The 27,141-nt window shown below is 44.4% G+C and overlaps 1 protein-coding gene across 2 annotated transcripts; it reads right to left on the reverse strand.

Annotated features, from left to right (window-relative positions):
• Positions 1-1,310: 1,310 nt before the first annotated feature.
• LOC308148775 (bromodomain-containing protein 4-like) lies at positions 1,311-25,008 on the reverse strand. Of its 2 annotated transcripts, XM_080520324.1 has the most exons (22): positions 24,963-25,008; positions 21,266-21,422; positions 17,052-17,292; positions 16,861-16,953; positions 14,974-15,111; positions 14,708-14,840; positions 14,000-14,367; positions 13,004-13,375; positions 12,764-12,892; positions 10,685-10,906; positions 10,289-10,512; positions 10,113-10,213; positions 9,735-9,992; positions 7,771-7,869; positions 7,250-7,675; positions 6,372-7,004; positions 5,431-5,531; positions 5,134-5,254; positions 4,878-5,011; positions 4,502-4,692; positions 3,326-3,575; positions 1,311-3,243 (listed from the first exon to the last, which is right to left on the reverse strand). In XM_080520324.1, the coding sequence occupies exons 3-22, from the start codon at positions 17,178-17,180 to the stop codon at positions 3,175-3,177; spliced, it is 4,191 nt and encodes a 1,396-aa protein (XP_080376450.1). In that variant the 5' UTR covers positions 17,181-17,292; positions 21,266-21,422; positions 24,963-25,008; the 3' UTR covers positions 1,311-3,174. The 2 variants fall into 2 exon arrangements, with proteins under 2 accessions (XP_080376450.1, XP_080376451.1); XM_080520325.1 differs by lacking the exons at positions 1,311-3,243; positions 3,326-3,575; positions 4,502-4,692; positions 4,878-5,011 and having other exon boundaries at positions 5,161-5,254; positions 5,340-5,531.
• Between the last annotated feature and the right edge of the window lie 2,133 nt (positions 25,009-27,141).

Consider the following 27,141-nt stretch of genomic DNA (forward strand, 5'->3'; position numbering starts at 1 on the left):
TGTACAACATGCTGGGAAAGGTTTTTCAGACTGTCACGGCGACAATAAACTGTATTACTTTGTGACTCAACTCTGGGTCTTGTGTTTTGAACCTTTTCTTTATACACATAGAACCTCACTTGATCAAATTGTGTCTTGAAGTATAATGTAAAATATTGTAAAAATATGAACACTCATTTCCCGAAAGAGCAAACTGCAGCTCTAATGCTTCTTCAGCGCCCCCCTCAGGGTGATGCAGTGCAGTGCACACTGCATGTTTTAAATATCTGCTACTTAATTCAAAAGAATGGGTCATTGTGAAGCTCTGCAGAAGCCTGATAAAGCATCATTTATTTAAATCACTGGTATTTGAAACATTTAGAACAGGGGTGTTAAACATAAGGCCTGTGAGTCAAAACCGACCCGCAACAAGATCCAATCTGGGCTCCAAACCATCAAGCACATGGTAAAAATGTCAAAGACATAGATTTTATTTTAAGACATTTCTCAACAGTAGTGGACACAACATAACCCTGATCTGCGATATCAGTATGAAAGCTCGTAAACTTAATGCCTTGTGCTGTGAGTTTGTTAAAAACATTTAAATTAATACTTTTTTGGACATTTCACTGTATTTTGTACCAGTAATTTAAAATAAAATTGGCTTCATGTTGAGATTTTAGTCATTTTCGGTGTTATTAGGTCTTGTGAAAATATATCATGTGTACCCTGCACTACAGCAAAGAAAAACTTTAAAGATTCTGTATTATACAGTCTTTTTAACATTCTCATTTAGGCGACAGAGGTCCATACAACATTCTATTCAAAATGTATTTCCCCAAATTAAACCTTGGTACTGAATTCCAGCCAGTCTAAAAGTCCCTCTAGTGAGCTCTACTGAGAACAGTCTGTTTCTGTGTCCGTCAAGAGTCTGACCCAGAGGAAAGGCTCGTGAAGATAAATAAGAGTTAGTTTCTGTGTTTGAATCTGTTACTGAGTTTGGTCGTGTGTGTGTGCAAAGCTGTAAGGGTAATTGTTACATGGTTTTTGATATTACACTCAAGTTATTCAGTATTTCAGTAAGGCAGACCTCCACTACCAGTGGGAGGAGTCATTTCCCCACACGACATCACAAAGGGAAATTTTCTGACTTGCCTGTATGAACACATTCACTAAAAAGTGGAGCAAGTGAGAGAGTTGACAGACGTTCTTTACTTCTGGGGCCTCATACACAGACTACATGGACACATTACAGTTACAAAACCAACAGAAAGTCAGTTTTGCATAATATGAGACCTTTAAAGTTTAAATTTAAAGGTTGTTATGGCCCTATTTTACCAGTCTGGCCAAATTAAGGTGAAACTGGGATGCACATGGCCCCTTAACTAAAACGTGCTTTTGAATATGCAGATTATATGAAAACGAGAGAAGACACAAAATGACATGATGCACCACAGTGAGCTTGTTTTGTTTTTGTTTTTTTTGTTTTTTTAATATTATTTTAATACTTTTCTTAAAAAAAAGATGTACTCCATATTCTGAACAAGATGAATCTATTGACCTCAATGCCTCACTCACCAACAGACCAACACATTGTTCTGGGTAATGTAAATCAAAGAAAAAATAAAAACAATAGCAAAGGAGAAAAAGAAGGGAAAACAAACTGAAAACAAAAGAAATGAATGAAACGTTAAAAGAAAAGAAAAAAGGGGATTATAGATGAAAACACTCTGAGACCTCTGGGCCAATCAAAGGGAAGCAGGAGGACGATCTCTCGCTTCCAGAAAAAAACCATGATAGCCCAAGACATACCGGAACTGTTACTGAGAACGATGAGAAGGTTTCAAAATAGGAAGGTAGAGCCTATTATACAGACTGCAGAAGCTGCGAGAACAGAATATAAACATGAACATGATGAAAAAGAAGAGAAAAATGAATGTCATTCAACAGTTAAGTGCAGACTTTTTTTTTTTTCCCCCCAATCAAACAACCACAGAAACATGGGCCGAGCAGAGTAGTCACAGAAAAATTATTCAGGAACCGCTTCTTGAAACTATTACAGAACTGCTGCAGAACCTTAGATCTTACAGGGGGGGGGGGGGGGGGGGGGGGGGGGAGAATTAAATAGCAATAAAACGAAGCCTTTAATATAAAGTGAGAAGAAGATGCATTTTACATGTACAAAAACAAAAAAAGAATGAACTTTCAGCACTCAATAGATTGGTTTTGGCATAGAGTTGAGAAAAAAAACAAAACAAAAAAGAAGGTGTGAGAGAAAAAAAGACAGAAGAAACAATCGTCTCAATAGAATCATAAAAAAGTTTTTTTTTTCTTCTTTACAGTAAATTCTACAAAATCAAAACCAGAGCTCAGAGATGAACACAGAGACGAGCTTTGCTCCCCGCAATCCAAATCCCTCTCATGTTCGTTTTTTTTTCTTTTCTTTTTTTCATTGACTTTTCGTCGTATATAATATATATTCATGTATCTATTTATATATAATATGTATAATTTGTAGGGCGTGATCATTAGTTTACAGGCCAGAGCGCTAAGGCAAAGGACACACTCGTCTTCTTCACAGGGAGGAGGAGGAGGAGGAAGAGGAGGGAGGGCAGAGGAATAAACCGGAGGGTGGGGGTTGAGTTAAAACATGACGCTGCTCGGATGGACCTGACGCTCTTGACCACCCCCCCCCGCCGCCCCGCGGCCCCGCCCGCCTCGCCAAAACCAAAGTGAAACACTTCAGAGTGGATCAAAGTGACCCGGCTCGTGTTGAACTCCTCACCTCTCCTCTCTCGGACCTCCTAGGCTTTATCACTTCTCTTTAACTTAAATTATATCCTGCTCTTCACTAGTATTTGTTTGTCACGGCTTGAGTCCTGTCCCTTGCTTTTTCTTTGCTTGCTCACGGGAGCCGAATGTTCGTGTCTGCGGGCGGAAAACGGGCCGCCAGAGACACGAGTCCCGACGCATCTGAAGTCGGCGGGGAAAACGTGGGTTTGCTTATTTCACTTCCTCCTCCTCTCTCGTTCACAATGATACAAGCCAGCTGTTTCAACTTCAGAGAGAAAGCGGACAGGTAGGGGGTGTGTACGTGTGTGCGTGTGTGTGTCAGAGAGAGATTAAGCATGTTGTATATTCAGCGAGTGTGTCGACAGGTCCCTCCCTCACGCCGTCCTCCTCTCGGTGTCCCTCTCAGAACAGATTCTCCTCGAAAATGGCCATCAGGTCACTCTGGAAGTTGATGTCGATGGTGTCGGCCATCTGCAGGGCAAACCAGAGGAAACGCATTGAATGCAGCTCTCCGACACGTTCAAGGGTTCCTTGACGCAGGTGGGGAGCTTACCGCCTCTCTCCTGCGCCGCTCCTGCTCGCGGCGCCGTGCCATCTCCCTCTGCTGGTCAAGGGCGTTCTGTGCAGCGGAGGACGAGGACTGAGGGGGCGGGGCTTGGGGCTGTGCGGGCGGAGCCTGCGGGGAGTGAGTGGGTGGAGTCGAGGCCGGTGGCGTCGGGGCGAGCGGTGACTGTTGCTCCTGGCGACGGCGGACGTCTTCTTGCGCTCGACGAGCTTGCTCCATCGTGTCCTCGTCGTCACGGCTTCGACAAAAAAAGAAAAAAAAGAAGTGAAAACTCAAAATTGGAGCAACAAACAAACAAGGTGAAATCTGTGCAGCTGTAGGTTATACGCACATCAACTTTATCAAATGAAAAAACGGGTCCGTTAACGCGACAACTGTGTTTGGAGCCAGTGAAAGTACAACTTGTTGAAAACTCTCAGTCGGTCTCCATGGAAACCGGGGAGGATGGCATTATTTGAAAACGCTCCACCTATGTCTCCATGGAAACATGGAAAAGTTGGACGTCGCAACTTTTTGGGAATGCCCCGACGACGTCTCCATGGAAACGACGGGGAGATGCAACAGTTTGAAAGAGCTCCGACATCGTGGAAAATGGGTTAAACACAACTATTCTGAAACGCTGTTACTGCGCCCGTTCACCATTGCCAATAGTTCTTCTACACCTGTGAGCAGATGGACAATAACAATTTTACATAGTGTCATGACGACTGTGACTTAGCTTTAGAGTAGAGAATCACCAATAATAACAACCCAACCTCATCGTCTGTCCATACGAATGTGCCTGTACTCGCCGTAGTTGAGGTTTATAGCGTCTTGTTCTCTGCGCGCTTGTGCGTGTAGTTTCATTAGAAATACAATAATGGCCAACAGCGCCACGCGAACTACAGCCTTTCTGCAGTTTCCGTGTAAACGCAAAACAATTCTGTAACGCAGACACAATATGTTTTCACTTGAAATGCTGTCTAAGTGACTGTTTTAAAGTCTATTTATAAAATAGTATGGATTTGAATATCTATCACAAAATAAGCCACTCACAAAGCTTCTCCTGGATATTGAATACATTTTTTTTTTTTTTTTTTAAACAGTCAGGTGACAACTTCAAAGAAAGCAGGAATCAAAACGGGGCTGAAATACTCGGGACAAATGTGATCTCCTCCCTCATACCGGAGTTTCTCCTGCTCCTTCCTAGCTTGCTCCGCCTGTGCCTTCAGCTGCCTCTCCCGCTCCTCCTTCTCGCGGGCGGCCCGTTTGAACTGTTCGAAGCTGTCGCTGGAGGAGCGCACCGAGGAGGCCGGCGTGGACTGAGACCTCTGTGCCAGGCTGGCCCACGAGCCCATGTTCTTCAGCTTCACATCCTGGCACCACATCAGATCAAAGCAAGAGGGACGGGATGTGGGAGGATGGAGAGTCCGTGTTTACACAGATTAAAAGAAAAAAAAAAAAAAAAAATATATATATATATATATACATATATATATATATATATATACATACATATATATATACTTGATTCAGAGTTGTGATGAGATCTCCTACACACCTGTGTCTTCTTGGGAGCGATGGGAGTTTTAGGCTCTTGTTTGATTTTGTTCTCCTGTTGGGAGCAGGGAGGGGCCGGAGAGTCTGGGAGGCGGGAGATGGGCCGCGAACCGTCCAGTGACTTCAGATCTAATCCTGAGGGAGACATGGACAGGCCGTTTTTGGACGACGGGGGCAGATTGGGAACAACTCCTTCCGAAGTTGTGTGGATTCCAGTCAGAATGAGGACGCCGGATTAAAAGGTCGCCTCTACTCACTGTGTTTGCTGTCAGGTTTGTGTGTGTCTGGACGAATGATGGGACTGAAAGGAGAGGGGGGCAGTACTGGAGAGTGGCAGGGCTTCTCCTCCTTCACCCCCACCAGGATGGACCTCTGATCCTACAGACACAATCAGCACAGTTCCCGACTTTACCCTCAAAGACGAGCCACTGCTCCACGTGTATGTTTCATTGGTTTACCTTACCTAAACACAGACGGCTAACGCATGAGGCAGATTTGGTTCAGCTGGCACATACAGTCACTAAACACACACACGCCAACAGTGAACCACTTACAAGCTTCTTGGTCTGTGGAGGTGACTGCTGTCCCATTGAATGGAACTGAGGCATCTGAGGAGAGTGCAGCATCAGAGGAGAGGGGCTGTCGCGTAAGCAACCTGCGGACACCACGGGAGAGAAGATGACATCTTATGCTCAGTTTTTTGTGTTCAAAAGCGGAAAAGGGGATTTCGGTCGACTTCCATAAGCTCGTTTGACACACGTGGTATGGATTGCGACAAGGCAGAGGTGCCACGTGTCATATAGAAAGCACCTGCTTCTCGTCATGGGTTTAATGGATGTAGGATTGGAATTTTTTTTTCTTCTTCCTTGGACTTGAAAGAATTCTGCCTCTTTGTTTAGTCTATTAGCACATCATCAACATGACTGTCATTGGTTCTAACGTAGATAAGTGTGACTAACAGTCAGAGCGGAGTTTTGAGTTTACATTTATATTGTTAAGCATTGTTTAACCACATGGGCTCATGAAAAAAAAATGCTTTCATAAAGTTAATACGAGAGTCTAATCCAGACTGGTTCTTTTAGATGCTGTCCATGAGCACTTGAGCATTAGAGCGTGTATTCAAATTATTCGTCCACAACACGATCAGACTTTTTTCTCATAGCAAATTATACTGAAATGGTGGAACAGATCTGAATATTTGAATAATTAAGACGAGGAAACAATGTGAGCGTCAATCTGTGAGCTGAATTTGTGGAACAGTTGAAAGAAGAAGATAAAAAAAGAGAGTGAAAAACAAATCATTTTAAAAGGATGGAAAGTGTGTGTGTGTGTGTGTGTGTGTGTGTGTGTGTGTGTGTGTGTGTGTGTGTGTGTGTGTGTGTGTGTGTGTGTGTGTGTGTGTGTGTGTGTGTGTGTGTGTGTGTGTGTGTGTGTGTGTGTGTGTGTGTGTGTGTGTGTGTGTGTGTGTGTGTGTGTGTGTGCGCGCGTTCCTCACCAGTTGAGAAAGGCTCTACTTTGCTTCGTGGTGATGGCTGTTGTTGGTGCAGCTGCAGCTGCTGTACCTTCTGCTGCAGGACGCCTCCCTTCTGCTGCTGCTGCTGCTGCTGCTGCTGCTGCTGCTGCTGCTGCTGCTGCGACGTGTGTGTGAACGGCTGCTGCATCTGCGGCTGGCCTGAGCCATGTCTCTGTGCCAGTGTGGGGGCGGTCGCCGCGATACTCTGCGCGTGCATCGACGGCACCAGCTGCGAGGCGAGCTGCACGGGTGAGTGCAAGTGCAGCGGCTGCGTGGGCATGGGGGGCCGGGCCTGGAGCGACTGCAGGAAGTTGTGGACCTGGCTGAGGGGCGGGGTTTCCGAGTTGTTGGGCGTCGGCTCTTCGTCGTCCTCCAGCAGGGCCTGCGGCGGCTGCGCGGAGAGGGTGCCGAGGATGCCGTGCGACGGCGGCGAGGGGACGCGGGGGCGCGGGACAGGCTGCGGGAGGGTGAGGGGCAGCGACGGCGGCAGCTGGGGAGGCGGGGAGTGAGGCAGGGAGGGGAGCGAGGATGGGGGAGGCGGTGGGGGTTTCGGGGGAAGCGGCGCGGCGCGGTTGCTCGGTCGTGACGGCTGCTGTGGCAGAGCGTTGTGGATTGCTGGAAAAAAGGAAAGAGGAGGGAAGAATAAGAACAAACGGGCTCTGGATCGTTTCGTTTTGCACAGAAATCCCAATGGCGAGGGACACAGAGATGCGTGTGGAGGATGAATTAGGCTTTATTGGCATTTAATAAGTGCTGGTGTCGGTACTCTGGATTGACAAGCAGCGAGCGATGACGACCCGTCCCTTTAAAAAAAAAAGTGCCATTCATACATTCTCATTAAGAACCATATTAAACTGTACCTGGAGAAGGTATTATGGGATGTTGGTTGAGGAAAGGGTGCGTGTCGATGGGCGTCTGGATGGGGGGCGCAGTTGCGTTGAGGAGGCCGGCGGCGATGGGGACGCCGGGAGCGACTGCGATGGCGGCGTTGGGCTCCGTGTTGGACTGCGTCAGGTGAGGGTTCATGAAGTGAGCCAGGGGATCGAATCCTGTGTTCAGCAGCTGAGAGGAGTCCAGGGGGGCGACGGGGATGGGGATGGGGATGGGGACCGGGACCGGGACCGGGACAGGAACGGGGGGGACGAACGGCGGTTTGGAATGGACCACCAGTGGCTGAGTCTGCGGCAGAGAAATGACCGGGCCCGTTGCGTTACCGGGCGACTGGAGCGGCTGTCTCTTTGTGTCCTTAACAGTTGAACTCTTCTTCTGTTGTTTGGGAACCAGCCCTGCTGACAAGAGACGGCGACACATGAAGAGGAGAAATGCAACATGACCAAGAATCACAGCTCAGGCTCATTATAACGTGACTTGTATCTGTTACCATTCTCAGAGTCTTCACTGTCAGAGGAATCACTGCTGCCTGAAGATGAGGATCCGGTCTTCATCTTGGTCACATTTGACATTTCCAGAGGTTTCTCGACTGCAACACACAGACACAACAATCAGACTGGATCCAGAGTTATTAATATGACTCATTCTTTAAGGTGAAGAACTTTATTTTGGCCGTTTTTTTCCCCTCCTTAAACAATAGATTCTTCAAAATGGGGCCAATTCAGTCTCCAAGAGGACAATAACCAGACAAATAAAGCCTTGAAGTAAAGATGGTTCAGGAATGTCGTAAAAAGCATTGAGTGAACATTTACTGTGATGCAGCGTTTAAAACAATGAGCCTGAGATGAGGTTACTGCGACTCTGACCAACAAAATCGGACTTTTTTTTCCTACTAAGAGGTCACAGTGACCACATGACCTTTGTCCAGCATGAGCCAACTCACTTGTCTTTAACATCTTTAACTCGTCTCAGAATCAGAGCAGCTTTGTTGAGCTTGTTCTTGGTCCTTTAGAGCGCTAGTTAGCACTTTACCTCACAGCGAGGATGTCCCTGGTTTGTGTGTGAAACTCTCCCCTTGCCTTGTGTGGTTTTTTTGTGTGTGTTTTTCCCCCCCAGGTACTTCAGTTTCCTCCCACAATCCAAAAACATACTTTTACGATTAACTAGTGACTTTGACGGACTCAAGTTCAGGGTGTACGCTCCCTGCCCAGTCAGCTGGGATCAGCTCCAGCTCCCTGCGCTAATTTGAATAAAGTCCCACAAAAGACAGAGGGATCATAGATGAGAAGACGATGAATGGGTTAGGACTTTGGCTCTTACTCCAGAAACTTGTCTCTTTTTTTTAGATTGCCCTCGTAATGTCTGGTGTCTTATTACAGTACAGGAATGATGTGAACTTTAAAACCCTTGTTAAAATCAGAAGCTTTATTTTGGACCTTTCATGTGGGAACTTCCTGTCTGGCACTTTTGTGCAGCTTGACACAGCTTTCAATAATAATAATAAAAAAAAAGGTCCTGTTTATTGTCTATAAAGCACATTTCATATGCACTGCAATGTTTCAGGTGGGAACACAATCCTCAGCTACAAGAGTGATGAATCACAGAATGCAGCAGCTGCAGCGAGGGAGTATGATTGGGTAACATGGAGCCAATCTGATTAAATTCCTTCAAGTTTCAGTATCAGACAAATGAAAACATAACTTTTTTTCACTGCCTCTGTACACACCAGTTAAAAAGGTTTGATGAGAGGATTTGTATCATGAACCGAGCCAAACTGACTCAGATGCTTTCAAATATCAAGTTTTTAATCAGTTTCAGTACAATATTGTTTTGATTTGAGGATCTAAATAGGGCCTATAGTGCTTGTAGGTATTTTCCAGAAGATCATCAATGGCACAATAGAACAGCCTGTCCTCTAAACATGCAATTTGTGAGGACCTTGGATCTGCTGCTTCCACAATCTGCTGATTAAGTCCAGGAAGAGCCCACCTCAACTGATTTGTCTCTTCCTGAGTTTTAGGCTCTTGATTGTTTTAAAGAGACATAATTATTTTTAGAGAGAAGACCTGCTAATGTAAATAATTTAAGATTTTGGAGTCTGTGAAATCTGAGATGGTGAATAAAACAAAAAAGAAAAATTCAGATTGTTTTGCCTCGAAAATGCAGCATGATCAGATAAAGGTGGTACTGTATGTGCAAAGCAGTGAGGATGATCAACTCAACTTGCTACAGTAACAAAACAACGAAAGTGAGTTCTGTAATAGCCTGTCATCAAATCCCCTGGATTACTACAGTACTTAAGAGAATGACTGTTTAATCTGGTCAATTATTTCTTTATTCACAAGCAATTCAGTGTCTTCAACAGACTGTACAACGAGAGCTGAAAGCTTTCCATCCGGTTTAAATGACCAGAATAAATCCTGACGCACCACTGCTTGGAGCACATGAGCCTACCTGATGGTTTCTTCTTCTTCTTTAGGCAGGTGGACACGTATTTCTCCAGCTCTCGCAGTGTGGAGGGCTTCAGCGTCTCAAAGTCGATCTCGATCTCATCCGGGTTGGAGTTCTTCAGCGACGGCTCCCGTGTCTGGATGATGTGCACAACTCGGCCCAGCTTGTCGCCGGGCAGCTTGTTGATGTCCAGGCTCAGCTGTCGCTTCTCCTCGTACGACATGGGCTTACACCGGTCGGTGGACATGCCCCCGAACGCATCTGCGGAGGAGAGCGTGACAGCTGGTCGACGACGGGCCTTCGTGTGGTCATTTACCTCCAGAGATTAACCCACTGTGGATTTACACGACACATTGTTTGAGTTTTTTTTTTTTAACATACCGATTTCATCCTCGGCTTCAAGGGATGCTGAGGGGACAAGCGGAGTCGGTCCAGGCTGAGGTTGTACAACTGGTCGGTTGTTCTTAATTCCTTCCTTCTTACTGCAATTGACAAATGAAGAGATCAGCGTCTCGCCACACGGCGACACAAATGCCTTCGCTCATCTCGAAACCCACCCGGACTTTTTCCTATCCTTCTTCGCGGTGATAGGCTCTTTACTGTTCTTGCTTTTCTTTGCAGGCTGAAGCATTGCAAGAGGGGGGATCTCCACGTTCTCCTCCGATCCCATCTTCTTCTTGTGCTTTTCTTTCTTCTTCTCCTTTTTTTCCCTCTCTTTCTTCTTGGGTTTGAGGGTCTGTGGCTGGGAGAGCGCCGCCAGCTGCTCGTGGACTGCTTTAAGCTGGAGGGGGGGGAAAATAAACAGTCAGTGGAGGAAAACCACGACGTGCTCCCGTGACTTTGTTTGCCCCCATGTTCCAGTGTTCAGCCGTGTTCAGCGAGGCGTTGCGCATGGCCCACCCACCTGTGATGTCTCATAAGCATCCCTCCCCCCTCATTTTCCATCCTCTAACCTGTTCCTGTAACTCAGCCAACCGCTGCTGCCGCTCGTGTTCCGAGTCGCCTGCCGATGACTCCGATTCGGAGGAAGTAGAGCTGTCGTCTTCTGAGACGGCGGAAGGAGGCGGGGCTTGTCGGGTGGAGGGGGCGGGGTGGAGGGCCGTCGATGGGGTGGGAACAGGGGAGGGCTCATCTGGCTCATCAGGCATCTTGGCAAAACGCATCTCAAACACGTCCTGTGAGAGAGCAAAGCAGCAGGAGAAACTGAGCTTCACCAGAACCATAGAACAGATTTTTACGTCGATTTGGCACATAGAGCAACCAAATGACGAGCTCACTTCTGAAAGGGCCACTTACCATTAATAAAGAGCTACGGAAAGATTTGTGGCTAAACTTTGGTTGATATTTTATAATTATGAACATCATCCATGGGGCCAAACACTGGAGGGACGGTTAGTATGTTCATGAAGAATCCCCCAGTCCAGGTGGAGTTTAGGGCCGTTCTCTGGAAACTTAGCAGGTTCTCTTTGTAAATCTATGACTTTTTTTTTTCCGAAGTGGAAGTTTGTATCATGAAACACTAGATCAGGAGTGTCAAATACATTTTAGTTCAGGGGCCACATTAAGCCCAATTTCATATCGAGTGGGCTAGACTAGTAAAATAGTGCCACAATAACCTTTCAATTTAAACTTTAAAGTTTTTCTTTGTTGTGACGCAGAGTGTACTTGATTAAACTACAGCAATCTCAACATTTAGCCAATTTTAATGACACAAAATTCTGTGAAATGTCCCAAAAAAACACGCAACTGTTGTATTTTGCAGGCGTTTGCATGAATGTTTTCACAAATTCAACCTGGCAGCAGGGCTTTGAGGCTACTGCTCGTCCGCCAGCAGTGCGGAAGCGACCTTTCATAGCGGCATCACAGATATCTCCGCTCGGGTCTCGGTGTTGTGTTGGTGTCTTACAATTTGCTTGGTCGGTTTATGGGCTGGATTGCAGCCTGATGCAGGCCGGTTTTGGCCCACAGGCCTCATGTTTGACAGTCCTGGACTAGAGTAAGATGCTTCGTATGCCAACATTTGTAATGCTGCTTCAAAATATATATCATATACATCTAAATGAGTCATCAAACACGTGCTGTATGGTGGCGCCATGTTAACGTGCTCGCCTCACAGCGAAAAGGTTGCTGGGTCCAAGTACAGCCTCGGACCTTTCTGTGTGGAATTTGTGTGTGTGTGTGTGTGTGTGTGTGTGTGTGTGTGTGTGTGTGTGTGTGTGTGTGTGTGTGTGTGTGTGTGTGTGTGTGTGTGTGTGTGTGTTTCCTGTGAGGTCAATTGGTGATGCTAAATTGTGAATGAGTGGGTGTCGGTCTTATGTGTTTGCACTGGGACAGACTGGCGACCTGTCCAGGGTGTATCCTGCCCTCGCCCACAGTACGCTGGGATCGACTTCAGTGCCCCACGACCCTGAACAGGATAAGCTGGATAGAAGACGGATGCATGGAGCCATCTCACACACACTTTTTGAGACACTCCACTAACTTTTTAAGTGAGGATTTGTGACATTTTATGAGTGATTTTCCTCTTTAAGGTGCATCAATCTACTGGTATAAATGATGGAAATTGAAAAGGAACAGGAAGTTTGTCACTATATCACGTTTTATACGAGGCCTAACGTGCGCTTGCTGGAATTATAATCCTAAAACATTTATATGCAGTTATAACATACTCTGCATTTTAGGGGAAGAAATCTACAAGTCTGTGAAAACCTGACAAGAAATTTAAGAAGTACAAAATAACTAATTCAGGTAATTGTAGTTTGTTTGAGGCTGTGTATTGGTGTGGTGGCTATCACTCTCCACTTACAGCAAGATGACCGTTCAATTAAATGGCAGGGACTTTCTATGTGCTGTTCGCATGTTCTCCCTGTGCGTAACAGAAGATGTGGTGAGTTAACCACTAACTTTAAGCCGTCTTAAGGCGTGTGTGTGGATGAGGATTGACAGTCTCTGTGGGAGTTATCCCGTCTCCTAACAACTCTATTCATAGGACACCAACAATACATCAGCAGCATGGGAGCTTTGTCATTTACCTGTAACTTGCGAGCCATTGAAACCACGTCATGGTCTGGCGGATTGTACTTGTAACAGTTGGAAAACATCAATCGGACATCTGCTGCGAATTCTTGAGCGTCTCTGTATTGTCTGTTGTCCAGCTTTTTCTGCAGGAGACACAGTCAGTTCACTGATGAGAAATCTGCTTGCCTTTACTTCTAGCTGATAATCTCTATTTGACAAACGCTGGACAGGGTCGGCGGTTTGAGCGGAATCACCTTGATGGAACCGAGATCCATGGGATGCTTGATGATCTCGTGGTAGTCGTGGAGGCCGAGAGCTTTCGCGTCCACCGCTTTATAGAAAGGCCAGGCGTACGCCACGTGCTTCTTGGACAGCATCTCTCTGACGAGGCGCGCGCAGGAGCGCAGTTGCTCCTGGCGCTTGGGTGTCGCCATCCCGCCCGTCTCCGCGCCTCCGCCGAGGTGATGCTGAGAGTCCGGCTGCAGAGGGTCTCGTTTCGGTTGCTTCGACGGACGGTTGCTCTCTCTGCGTGGTCGAGCCTCAGCGGAGATGGGAGATGATTCGCTGAGCTGGTCGTTGGCCGTTGGCGTCGTAGTGTCAGCTTTCCTCTTCTGACTTTTTCTTTGCTATAGAAGCATTACGCGATTAGAGCTCACAAAGTGAAGTGCTGCTTATGTCTACGATGCAGTTTCCAGTGAAAATTTATAATTTTTGCGTTTTTGATTGAGAAAAGTTTTGCGTTTACACTGAGACGGCAAAAATGCAGAAAATCAAGCCGTTAACATATAGGACCACTAGTGGGTGCTGTTTCTTTTTGTAATGAAACCGCACACACCCGAGCAGAGAGCAATGTGCTGTAACATTAGCAAAGGCGAGTGCACAAACATTTATATGGACGGACGACAAAGTTGGGTAGTTATTACAGTGACTCATCTATAAAAGTACCAAGTCCCAGGAGAATATGGAATGAGAGTTTGGAAACTCTTGAGGCAAACGCTATTATTCATCTACTCGCGCATGCGCAGGAGAACCATTTACTACGAATGTGTTGTGCAGGCGCAACAGCAGCAGTTCAGAAAAGTGGTGTTTTCCAGCATCTCTATGGCGATGTGGTCTGAGAATTTTCAAACATTTTCAGTAGCCTCAAGCACTTTTCGTCGCGTAATCTGAGGCCCAAAATGCATCGAAAGTTTTGCATTTTCACTTGAAAATGTCGTGTAAATGGGACCTAATGCATGTCCATGTCTTACCTTGATGAGGGCGGGGGAGCTCTGCAGTAAGGGGGCAGGGTGGAGGCCTGGATGCGTCACGGCCGGAGGGGGGACAGCGGTCATGCCCTGCGCCAGGACATCAGGGGTTGAGAGGGGGAACGGTAGTCCGAGATGAGGTGCGTGGTTTGTGGGTGTGGGAGGTACACGTGGAGGCTGGGCTAGGGGCTGGACGAGAGGCTGGGTTGAAGGCTGAGCCAAGGGCTGGACCAGGGGCAGGGTGGGAGGACCCTGGGGGGGGGGCGCAGCTCGGCTCTGTGGGGTGGACATCGGAGACGAGAAGCCTCGGGTATGTGGGGTGGTGGAGGGCGACGACGAGTCTTGGCCTGAATCAGACATTGAGATCAGTCCTGGGAGGAGAAAGAATTGGCGTGAGAAGACGAGGAGCACCATGAGTAGGAAAAGCACAACTTCACTCAATGAACTTCGAAACCTGTTGGACAGCTCATGGACTGTATTTCAACGGTAAACAATTAGGAGGTGTGAAACAGCCAAAACTTGCTGGGTGCGGCAGATGAAGTGGGTGAAGCTGGTACAGGTGAAAGAACAGTACATACAAGCTTGGCTGGTTTGATGGGTGTCATCCACTGGAATCGACTTTGGGGAAACTCCTCTCACATGATGACATAACACCCTTTTATACCGAAAGAAGGCGCCTTTTGAGCCCGCATAACATGACAGAAATCCCACCTGTCTCCCGCCTTCCCCCTCTTCGTCCCTTATTAACCACGGCGATCTCCGTCTCCTCCTGTGGCATCTCTGTGATCTTCTGCAGGAAGATCTTCTCCAAGGCCTCTGCCATCAGGACAATATCATCCCCAGGCTGAACACACAAACAGGCGGACATGTTAAGAGAGGACAGCATGGGGTTTTTTTTTCCTTTCACAGATATCCACCTTCAATGTGACTCAAGAAGTGAAATAAGTCTCCTATTCCACGACGAGAAGGTGGCTGACCTTGTTGTAGATGTAGCAGTTTGTGAACATGGTGTTGAAGTCTTGGATACACTCCTGTGCGTTCCAGTAGTAGTGGTTCTCCAGACGCCTTTTTATCGAGCCCATATCCATGGGGATCTTAATGATATTATAGTAATCCTTCAAAAAAGTAGAGAAAAAAAAAAAGAGTCAGTAAAAGAAACTTCAAAGTCCGTGTTGGTGGAGAAACGGGAGGAACTGAAGCAGACTATCCACACAACATCTGTGTTTCATTCAAGAAAGCTTCTTCAGAGAGTGTGTCCAATGAGGATCATGTTAAACAGTGATTTCTCCGCTTCTACTTAACTTCGTATTACATGATAAAAAATATCCTATTTGTACTCTTGCACCACTCCACAGTGCTGCACATAAACTAAGGTCCACAAAACATTGTGTAGGATTCCAACTGAAAATGTATGTGTGCCCAAAAGAAGAAAACTGGCGTGTGCCAAAAAGAAAAAATCCGGATCAATAAAACCGTGCGTCTGCACATACTTTCCTTTTACAGATCACAGTCCACCTGGAATGTTGCGCAGTTCATCTCCCGCCCTCAACACACCCACTTTCTACCATAAATGATCCATGCAAAATGCCCCGTCAATATTTTTGCATCTCAATCAGCCTGTTGATCGCCGGCATTTGACGCTAAATCCTGACATAAAACACGAAGAAAATTCGTTTTACGGGGAGTGAAATAGTCAGGAAGGAGGTGGAGGTCAGGAAAATTATATTATTTGATGTCACAATAGTAGAATTATGAATAAAAAAATAAATAAAAAAATAATCGATTGGCAGCGCATCGGGAAATAGTGTGAAAGTCTTTATTTCATATGTAACCCATTGGCAAATCATCTTAATTGCAGTTGCAATTTTTTTGGCATGAGACTTTCCCAGAGATTCACTTTTGTTGTTACCATGTTCATACAGTTTAGTATATTTGTATGTTATAGCTGTAAATCCTAATAAAAGCAGCTGGAACAGAACAGACGTCCCCAGCGGCAGCCAGTCAGTGTGCGCTCCCGACACGGCAGCTTTACGGACGGCTATTTATGTGTTTACTCTGTAATTAGACTGATTGTTACACACTTTATCACAATTGCTAATCAATCAGTTCTATCCACCGCTCTGTATCGCTTGAAGATGAAACGATTACGTGGATCAACAAGTCTGATATTTGAAGATATTAAATGTATGAGATGAATCTGGCTTCAATTCTCCACCTCACAATCAGCGCTGCCAGGTTTCCCCGTTTACAAAATGTGCTACGCAAGGTTCAAAGTTTGCGTACCGGTACACACACACTCTCCTGCAAAGTTTTTTTTTTTTTTTTTTAAATCACAAACTTTGCGTGGGCAGTGGCGTACGCATCTTTCACAGGACCCGTTTTGTGCGTACGCAACCTTTATAAAATCTGTATTTTCTGTATTTGGCAGTTTCAACTGATCAAATATGCAAAATAAGTTTGCTGCAACATCACTCAGTAATTATTTGTTTGTATATTAAATTGTTAAAAAAGTCTCCCTGAGCATATATCTCCTTGAAATTGTGAGCTCACTCCCAAAGTCTTTAGTTTACTTTGGAAATACTGCATGAATCAACAGCAACTTTACACAAATAATGAATGAGAAAGAAAATGTAGATTTATCTTGACTAACCCACACAAGACAAATCTGGTGTGGGGGAAAAAAACTTGAGTTATATGTATCTAGAAACATCTTTCATGGATTTTCATGGATTCAAATCCACCAACAGAATGGTGTTATGCTTTGCATATGGAATTAAACTGGTGGAGGTGAAAGATCCATGTGTGCACTCCTGATTGGAGTCCTTCATTACGGGCACATAAAAACCAAGAAGCAAGTGACTCACAGGCAAATTGAGTTTGATGGCATCTACAGGAACTTGAAAGGGCCATGCAAATTGGTGTTTCCATAATGTCTTCATCACCACTTTGAGCAGGTACTGAAAAAAGGGCAACATTATAGAAATTATTCAAACTGAGGTGAAAAAAGAAAAAAGAACAAAAAAGTCTGCTTGTATGAAATTGAAATCTTGCTGACTTGGAGCTGGTTGGTCTGTCGTTTGGCTCTGGATTCGCTGGTTGTTTCCGGCGCCGGGGGGTTGAAGGGGAGAGGGGGCGCAGCAGAGGGGGGGTTCTGGCTGCTGCCTGGCTCCAGTCCGTCTCCCATCGCTGTGGGGGGTCGCAGAGGCTGAGCAGAGAGTTTGGGTGGATTTGACCTGGCAGGGGCAGGTGGGACCGGTGGGAGGCCCCTCAGGCCATTACACTCCTGATGCGACGCTCTGAAAGCAGAAGCGGAGAAAACGTTACCTTGGCTGAACTTTCACACAATACGCATCACTGGGAAGAAGGATCATCATCATCATCATCATCATCATCATCATCATCATACCACAGATCTGAGCACTGCTTTTATTGTCTGTCTCATGGCCAAACCTAAACGTCTGTTATGTACTCTGAGTGTCAGTTTGTATGACGCTCACAAGTTCTCCACGTTTGTTTTCTCCTTGTACTCTGGTTAACTCTCACAGTGAAAAGCCTGTTGGATGAATCGGTCACTGTTTTGCCTGGAAGCACAAGTGTGTGCAAATGTCCCTCTGTGTTTGCCTTGTGATGGGTTGGTGACTTGTCCGGGGTGTGTCCGTCCTCTCGTCATGGTAACCGGAAAGACTGCAGCAGCACCCCTGCCCCCGCCCCCACCCCCACCCCCACCCCCTATCACCCCAACCTTAATCTGGGAAATGCAGGTATGAACACCCATCAGCCACGACATCAAAACATGGACTCGGAGGCCGTCTTTCCACTTGTCACACTATCTTTTGAGTCAAGGTCTTGTTTTTCCAATACTTCCACATTTCTTCAATTTGCTCGGGATAACAAATTATTCCTGAATATTTTTAGATTTGTGGGAGGATGGGTTGTCCTGCTGAAAGCATCTAATGTTCTCAGTCAAAGAGATTTGCAACAATGGTCAGGGAGGTGGTACCCAATGTATGCCAGGATCCCCAGTATTACACTGCCTCAACTGGCTTGCCTTCTGCTCACCTGTTTTCCAGGTCAGCCACGTGCATAGACATAATAAATAATAAAGAAAACCTAATTCATCAGTCCAGGCCACCTTAATCTATTGGCTTCTGCTCCAGTTATGATGCTCATGTGCCGATGATGAGTTCTTTCAATGGCAGAGATAACTCAGCAGGTCTTTGCTGTTGCTTCATACACAGTCTGTAATGCACGGTGTATTCTGAAACTGTTCTATCAGAACCATGGAACACGTAGACCAGCATCGACCCTGTTGCTGGTTCTCCAGCTTTCATTTTTTGGTACCACTTTTGATCAATCCTGACCACAACAGACCTGGAACACTCGACGAGAGCTGCTGTTTCGGAAATGCTCCGACCCCGTCATCTCGCCATTACAATTCAGCTCTTTACAAACTCCCATAAATCCTCACAGCAACAAGTCAAACTCTCGAGGAGACTCTGTTCTTATACAGACTCCACATTTCCACACATCCTGCAGTTTGGTATGAAACAGGAGTTCAGCACCAAGATATAGATAATAACCCCCCCTTCACATCTGTTGCATAATGTTAACTGTCACACTCAGAGCAGATACTGACATGCTTAAGGATGCAAAAACTAAATGCTATGGATAAATGGCAACACATTTCTACAATTGTACATTTTAACTGGTGTTGCACAATATTTCCTGAAGCTGTGAGCATTAAAAATGATAAACTTTTGAAAATGACCATAGACTAATTAGATCCAGTCCAAGAATATTAACTGTTCTGTTAATAAGTCTTAGGAATAAAAGTGAATTAACCAGGGCGGAGGGTGTTTCTCAGAGCATCACAAACAAAATAAGGTGTGGTAGCGCATCACTATTAAAACTATTCTCACACTATTGGACTTTATGAGAGGCCTTGCGTTTTTTTTGGTGTTCAAAAGGAACAAAGTGCTGTCTGCATGTTTGGATGAGTTCTAAATACATTCAATTTCTACAAAGGTTTTTATTCATAAGTTGATGAGTGGAGGGGAAAAGCTACAGTCGAGAGCCCTCCGTCTTGTGTCTAGACAAGAGAGGTTCGGGCACAGTGTCGAGCAGGAGCCACCGGCATTTTAGAAGAGTGCACAACTCGGCACAGGAGAAGTATATTTACATGCAAAGCCATGGACTAGATGCTGAAATATAAACCTTAAAACTGAAGACATAGGCGGATGTCATTTCGTTTAAAATGTCACAAGAACACAGAAGTGAATTATGAGCCTATTCTTAAAGTTGAACAAGCAAATCCTGCAGGTCGTAAAGCCGTGTTCTCACGAAGCAGAGTGTAGCGATACAACATAGTCGATCTCTAAATTACACTCACAGGATGAGGCTCTGTCAAATCTGCTAACAGACGGGACACCAAGAATCAAGAGTGAGCCAGTCTGGTAAAGGCTTTGTACAGACAAAGTGGCTGTGGCTCGCTTGGTAAAGTAGTCGCCTCCCTATGGGAAGGTTGCAGGTTCCATTCCCTACCTGCATGCCGAAGTGTCCTTGAGCAAGACACCGAACCCCAATTGCTCCCAATGGAGGAATCATGTGCTGTGTGACTGCTCAAGCAGTGGAAAAGTGCTTCAGAAGTGATTTCCATTGAGCATTTATAGATTCATACCCAAACGGAACTGCCAGGCGCCACCAGGTACACAAATGTTATCTGGTGGTGAACAAACTTTTCTGATTCATCTGCATATTTCCTCAATCCCACCCAAAAGTGAATTACCACTCCGTGGTCTGTAAGACATGCCGGGATGTTGTGGAAGTCTGGGTCGGCTTTGCTTTGACTCAAGACCTCATCCGAATTGTGGCTCTGGCATCTCTCAGCTTCTTTCAACACCAACTCTCAGATATTGTGCAGGGTTCAGAGCCGATCAGATCACTGGCCAATAATATGTCACCAGCACTATGGTCGGGGAAATGTATCTGGCACTGTGGACACGAAGGCAGGAAATTATTTAAAACCTCTGGGTATACACGGCGCTGACTTTGAACTTGATTAAACAGTTTTTGCTGCAGACAATGTTCCACCTTTAATGCTCACTGTCCGTGGACACAACACAGCGGACTTAAAGCAGCTCAGAGTGGCAGCTTCAACACCTATTTTAATGTGGACCGAGGACTTTGAAGCGCTGAGCAATGGTCCCCCCCCCCCCCCCACCCGGACTACACTATTAACATTTTTAAGTGAGAATGGAAAACTTTTGTTGCAGTTTGGGTGTCTATTTACACGACAACGATGCTCAGAGCCACTGAAAACGTTTTGAAAACAGTTCCCAAGGTGGAACTTTTTGAAAACGCTCCGCCTATGTCTCTGTGTAATCATAGGAAAACGCAACTTTTCTGAAACATCGCACGCCCTCCCCAGCCATAGTAAAAAAAAAATTTTCCACGCAGGCAGAACTGATAGATGGACAATAACAATGTTTGTCTACAGAGTGTCATGACTCCCAGTCCATATTCTCCTGGAACTTGATAATTCTATAGTTGACAGTCACCCAGAACAACAATCTGACTTCGTCGTCTGTCCATACAGATGTCCATGTCATCGCCATTGTTATTGTATATAGCGTTTTGTTCTCTGCATGCATGTGTGAGTGGTTTCATTGCAAAAACAACCGACACTCCAATTCGTGGCCTGGAATGCTAACCACATGATTTTCAGAGTTCCCTCCATTTCCATGTCAGCCGACACTATTTGCAAAACATTGCAGTGTGAAGGTGAAACTTGTCTTTGTGTTTTTTTCACTTGAGATATTGTCGTGTAAACAAAGCCTAAGCCTAGCACTGGGTCAGGAGGTCACAGGCATGTGAATGTTTCTTGTCTGTGTGTGCTGACCCTTCAAATTCTGACTCCAGCCCTCAGTCCATTCATAGAAAGGCTTCCCAAAGTTCGAGCACAAAATGTTTGACAGTCCGCGGCGGGCTGCAGCGCCACCTTTTCTTCACGTTTGTATGAATCTGCTTTGAGCCTCTGAACTTTGTGAGCAGCCAATGTTTCAGCAAAGATCTTCCATGGCTTATCCTCCTTGTGATGGGAGTCAATAAGTACTTTCTGGGCAAATGTTCAAGTCAGCACTGTTTCCCAGGAGCGCGCATTGAACCCAGCCGAGAAATGTATGCCATTGATACTACATCAGAATAGAAACTAACTATTTCCACCACATAGAATCACTGACGAAAACTATGGCACTTGTTTGAGGGACTTACATGTTGCTTGCCGTACAGCTGTGGTCTAATCCGATTGCGTGATCATATCTCAGTCGGTGAGGCGACTAGTTCCTGGGGTGATACGCGAGGTTCGTCAGCGACACGCCGTCAGGGGCAAGAACACCACGTCAGACGGGAGGAGAGCCGAGTGGCACGCCTGTCAGAGAGATGCACAGGTCAGTGGAGCCAATTTTCACAGCAGCATCAAAATACCCAACTCTGTCAAAAACATGCTGCAACGAGCACTGATTAGAACGATCAGAACCCACAGTGTGGGATCTTTATACAACGGAAATGACAAGGACACGTGTTGCCCTCCCTCATAACATGCTGATGCAATATTTCCAACACATCCTCGACCTATTAGGCGACTCAATATACTCATTTATGCTTGAAAAGCACCCTTTTCTGATAAAGGCCGAGCCGAGACGTACACATTACATAACACGCAGCACACTGCGCAGTCTGGGACGGCCTTCTGATCCCTTTTTGACTCCTCGGCCCAGTAAAAGCCTGAGGCTATTTCTTGAAACTTCCACCTAAAAAAACACCCCCCGCTTGACGTCTGTGAGGCCAAACCAAACAATGCTGGACGCTATCGCTAAGAGAGGGTGGGGAAAATGAAGAGATTAAAAAAAAAAAAAAAAAAAAATCTACTCATCAGCAGGGAGACTTGATAAACGGCCCATTAAAAAGCGCCATGTTTATTTCGGCCTAATCAAGACAAATTGGGTGAATGACCACCGTATAATGAGTCTGTGACTGTGAGGAAATGAGGCTGACCTGAAAGTACTGAAGTGCAGCTTTGCCCAATATGAAGCAAACAACAAACCGTACAATTTACTCCGTCATTTCAGTTCTCAACACATTATTTGGTAAATGTGTAATCTTCACTAAATGGATCCCATTAACTTTTCTCATCAAGATAGATTTGATTCGAGTTCAGAGTACACAAGATGGGAGATTTTCTCTTGTGCACATAAACAATGTGCCAATAGATACACCATTCAAACTAATGACAGCAGTTTAACTGTAACTTGAATAGTAGATTTTGATCATTTTAACGTAGCGACTCTTCCAGCTGCAAATAGGATTCAAACCTGGAACCCCGACAATCCATGTAAAGATTTAATTGAATGCAACATTAGGGACATTTCTAAGTCATTGGCAATACAGTTTCATTATGATTCAGTCAATTTAAAGAAAGCTGGATAAAATATGGCTGAAGATTGTTGCTGAACTCTTACAGGTTTTAGATGGCTAAATTGATGAAGAGTACGTCTGATTTCAAAGGTCAATTTTGGGCAGCTTGTCTTTGATCTGTTGTGAACCATCTTATCACTTCCTGAAATTATTGTTGTGGAATTTCAAGGTCACAATTTGTGATACGGTGGAAGCATTTATCAGTTGTTGTTTTTTTAATTTTTTATCTCAAGTACAAAAGTTTTTTGAATGTAAGGCAGCCTCTGAGCGGCCACTTCTCATACGTAGAGGTCTTATACATTACTGCTAACTACTTATCAAAAGCTTCATTGTTAGAATACTTTATAAAAACACCAGCGCTAATCCCAGCCATGTTATTCAATGACCATGTCAAAGTATTTCATTTTGATAGGACTTGATCAAATCCACCCTGGAGCACTGTGCAGATTCAGTCACATGGCGTCAAATATTTGTCATGTCATTATCACACCTAAACGTTGAACTCATGACAAACAACTGTTATCAATCACGTCCATTCGTTTCAATGGCCACTTCATCTTACGACTTGCAGAACTTAATTATTACCTGTCGTGTAATAGGGATTACTTCTACTGTTCTTGACAGTTCTACTTTTTTTTTTTTTATAATAAAACAAATGACACATATGAGCAAACAGCACAACCATAACTGTTATAATTTGCTCAAAGCAATTAGTCAGGCTGAAAAAAGATCCTTTCTTCAATACCTAAGCTACTTACATGTGCTGTCACTCAGAAAAACCCTCGATGTTTATTTTGGTTTCACTTTGGGCCTGAAAACCAGCTGCCGCAAACACAAACGTTGTCCTTTTTTTTAGACTTTGTCTCCAGCTTTCCTATTCCACTGCGATCATAACGACAGTGACCTCTAACAGCCACCATAAATCATGTCTTCCAGGTTTCCAGGAGGACCCTTCCTGTCCAAATGTCGGTGTGAATACAGGTTCTCATTCGTCTGACATCATTAAACTCCGATCTAATCAGGCTTCACTGTGGTGGAATCAATAAAATGCAATTAACAAGTTATTTAACAAGATAATAAAAAACTGATATGAAAATCTGAATGCCTTTTAGTGCCAAACAAACTCTAGTAGCCACTGAATTTCTGGCAGCAAGTATACATTTGTACACAAAACCTGAATAATGTGTCAGATTATGTTGACATAGCTCACATTACAAGAAGCTTTTTCTCTGCAATAAGCATGTGGTGTGTCTCACAATGGCACCATATGCAAGATCCCGATAAAAAACAAAACTATCTGCTGTATATATGTGAAAATATATATTTTAATATGCAGAATTCATTCAATACCTACTTGTTGATAATAATGCCAAAACAAATTGCAATATTTTAAGAATTTGTACTTTTTAATGATTGCCAACAGATCTGTCCATTTCAATAAATAAATGTTGAAAATAGTCAGAGCTTTAGATTCAGCATACTTCTTTTTTTTTTATATATAGGAGAGTATACGTATGTGTATTCAGACAATAGTACATAAAAATATGTTCCTAATGGAATTAGTTAGTATCAACACCGCTTGGTATGTAATAAATCGGTGCACCAACCACCACCCATCAAAAATAAATATAAAATAACCAGCTATCTGATCGTGTCAGTAGATTTGGTATTACGAAGAAGTTTAAACCTATTTTTGATGTTTCAAGTGTTTCCGGCTGATTGTGTGCAAGCACCTAATATGAGAAACACAGCACGTCAATGGAACAAACTGCTAGATTTAACGTTGTTACTACCATGCCGTAGGGACCTTTTACATATACATCGAAACGCAGAGATAGAGTGTTGTAACCAAAGTCCATAAAAACGGAAATCAAGGCGCAGCGACTTTGCTTGACACCGTTGCCTTGCTAACTAACCTTCCCTGTCCGTACGTCGCCATGTCCATCGCGATCAAGTGACAGCTACGGACGTAAACTACGCTCCGGAATACAACTTACACCGGATCGGTATTCTCGAAGCGACATACGCCACGCTTCAACACGAGCTCCTGCGCCACTGAGCGTAAACTACGCTGGCGAAAGCACGTAACTTATGTCACGAATACGGCCTACGGGGCTACAAACAAACAGCCTAGCCGCTAGCCGACTAGCATGATACCGACCTGCAGCTAGCATGCACACTGACAGCACGGATCGTCCGCCGCCACAGAAACGACCTCAGCGCGAGTGTCGAGAGGAGGAAGACACTCCACGGAATATACACAGTAACGCCAAATTCCGCGCACTTAAGGGGCACAAAATCATCATCTCGTGTGCCCGAACCGGTGTAAGGCCTGCGAAGACAGCTCATGCTCCGTTTGCCGAAGCCCTCACTGACAGCGCGGGAAAAGCGCCACTGGTGACCGCCGTAAACCGTTTACCGGACCCCTGGGGTTCTATCCTTTCGTTTGGTGTACCAATGTCGTCTACACAGTGGCGTTACAGGCTATTTTTACCTTGTTCGGTCGGTTGTCAGCGCTCGCAGACCTTCCTCGCCCCAAATCCAGAACAAACAGTCCCGTTCGACGTCAATGACGTCAGACGCACGATGGGCGGGGCGAGCATTTGACGGGCTGTCACTCACGGCAGCCCCCCCACCCCTCCCTCCCTTACTCTGCGGCTCCCCCTCCTCCCCCTCCCGGTGGCTTCCCCCGAGACATCACGCAATAACCGGTAACACTCGGTTTACCTTCAGATTACATTGAGGTTCAAACAAACAAAGCGCTAATAATTAAATGTGTTATCCCTTCGGTTTAAGAAGGCTTTATATAAGACGACGATTTATTTATTTATTTAAATTACACATTTTAGGTTGAATTTGCCTTAGATATAAAGGTATAAAGAGATATGAGGAAACAAGTATAAAATGTTAAAATACATTTTAAAAGAATCATATTTTTTCTATTGCCATGGGACGGATTAAACGCGTTTTCTCTTCTTCTCAGCTGATGATGCATTCAGTGTTTCCAGAAATCTCACTCCTCGCCGTTTTTAGATTGTAGTTTTGTACAGTCTAAAGAAAGGAGAGTTGGATATTTTGTCTCAGCTGAAAAACAATCCTATGCTATCCTACCCTATCCTATCCTATTTAGAAATAAGTTTCTTTGATGACCAACATTTGACATTTGAAATTGAGAAATTCACCAATAAGGCATTTTGTGGAGCTGAGTGTTATAACACTGTTTATGTTTGGACAAAATTGCTCACAATCTGTTTGTTTTTTTGTCTCAGGTACAAAAACAGCTGAAAATGTGATAAATTAACCACCCTAAATTGTAATTGCAATTGTGTAAATGCCAAACAATACAATTTTTAAACACATTTTTAAAACTACTGTACATGATGAATAAATACTATAAATGAACCCTTAGAAGCTGCATTGGCTTCATTTTTAAAGGTTTAGGCATTGTTTCAGAATCAGAAGTACTTTATCCCTCGGGGAAATTCTTTTGTGGCTCCTGGTAAATACTCTGTATGGTTGTTGATCTGTGTGTGTTCGTCCTGTCATGGAGTAATGACCATTCCTGGTTGAACAGGATGAAGCTGTATAAAAGATGGAGTCTTTTTCCCTATACAGCTTAAGAAAAACTTCCAAACATACCCATACGTATCAATTGCCTTTTTATTTGTAATTAACAGTAAAAATGAATAATTTACAATATATGGACAAAAAAGTGGTTAACTTCTGCAGCCAATTACATAATTAGCTACAAATCAATTAACAAAAGAGCAATTTGCAAACCTTCAAAAAAAAAAAATTGAAGATCCCACTTTCATTAAATACATGCTTTTTTCACAAGACATTTTAAAGGATAATTTGGATAAAAAATTAATTACGGTAGGAAATTTGAGGCATGCAAAATCTGATAAGCTGTTGGAAACAGACCTGATGTTTTCAAAAAGTGTTCGGAATGTGGAAAATCAATATAGAGGCTAATAAAATGAAATTCCTAAACAGGCTTCTCCCAGTCTACCTTAATCCGCTCAGCAACAGCGATCACTGTAAGGGTTAACTCTACATCCAAGGAGCGTTGAACCCAGCAGTTACTCCACATCAGTCAACTCAGAGACGATCTTAATTCATTTCCAGCTTAAATCCAAATGACAGGTTTTACACAATCTGCACAGTTGTCATCATTCATTAAAAAATCATTAAAAACAAAACAAAACATTGTTTTAGCCAACAAGTTTATTTCTTGGGAGTCAAATCAAACTGTTACAAGATCAACATCCATTCTGAAGGTGAAGTTTATTCTTCCCGTTTCCCTCCGTCGTGCCATGAAGCCTGTTGGAGAGGCGTCCTCGTCTACTGAGACCAGACTGTGGCACTGTGTAAACTCTGAAGGACAAAACGTACACGACATGTTTCTACGGCACAATACCATCCCAACCAGGTCAGAACAACTCCAACTAAGAAACAAGTAAAAAGGCACAAGAAAAAAAACAAAAAACAAAACAAAAAACATCAAGAGTAGAACAAAAGAAAAACAAACCCTTATCTGTTTTCTTCCCAAGTTTTTAAATGAAAGGATGAAGAGGACTTATCTCTGAAGGGAGAATGATGCACAAATGCTTAGAAGGTGATCTGAATAACATCAAGACTCACAAGGCCAGTCCGATCATTTCAACATCAGC

Source organism: Blennius ocellaris (genome assembly GCF_963422515.1).
Source record: "Blennius ocellaris genome assembly, chromosome: 3".
In the NCBI taxonomy this organism is placed as follows: Eukaryota; Metazoa; Chordata; class Actinopteri; order Blenniiformes; family Blenniidae; genus Blennius; species Blennius ocellaris.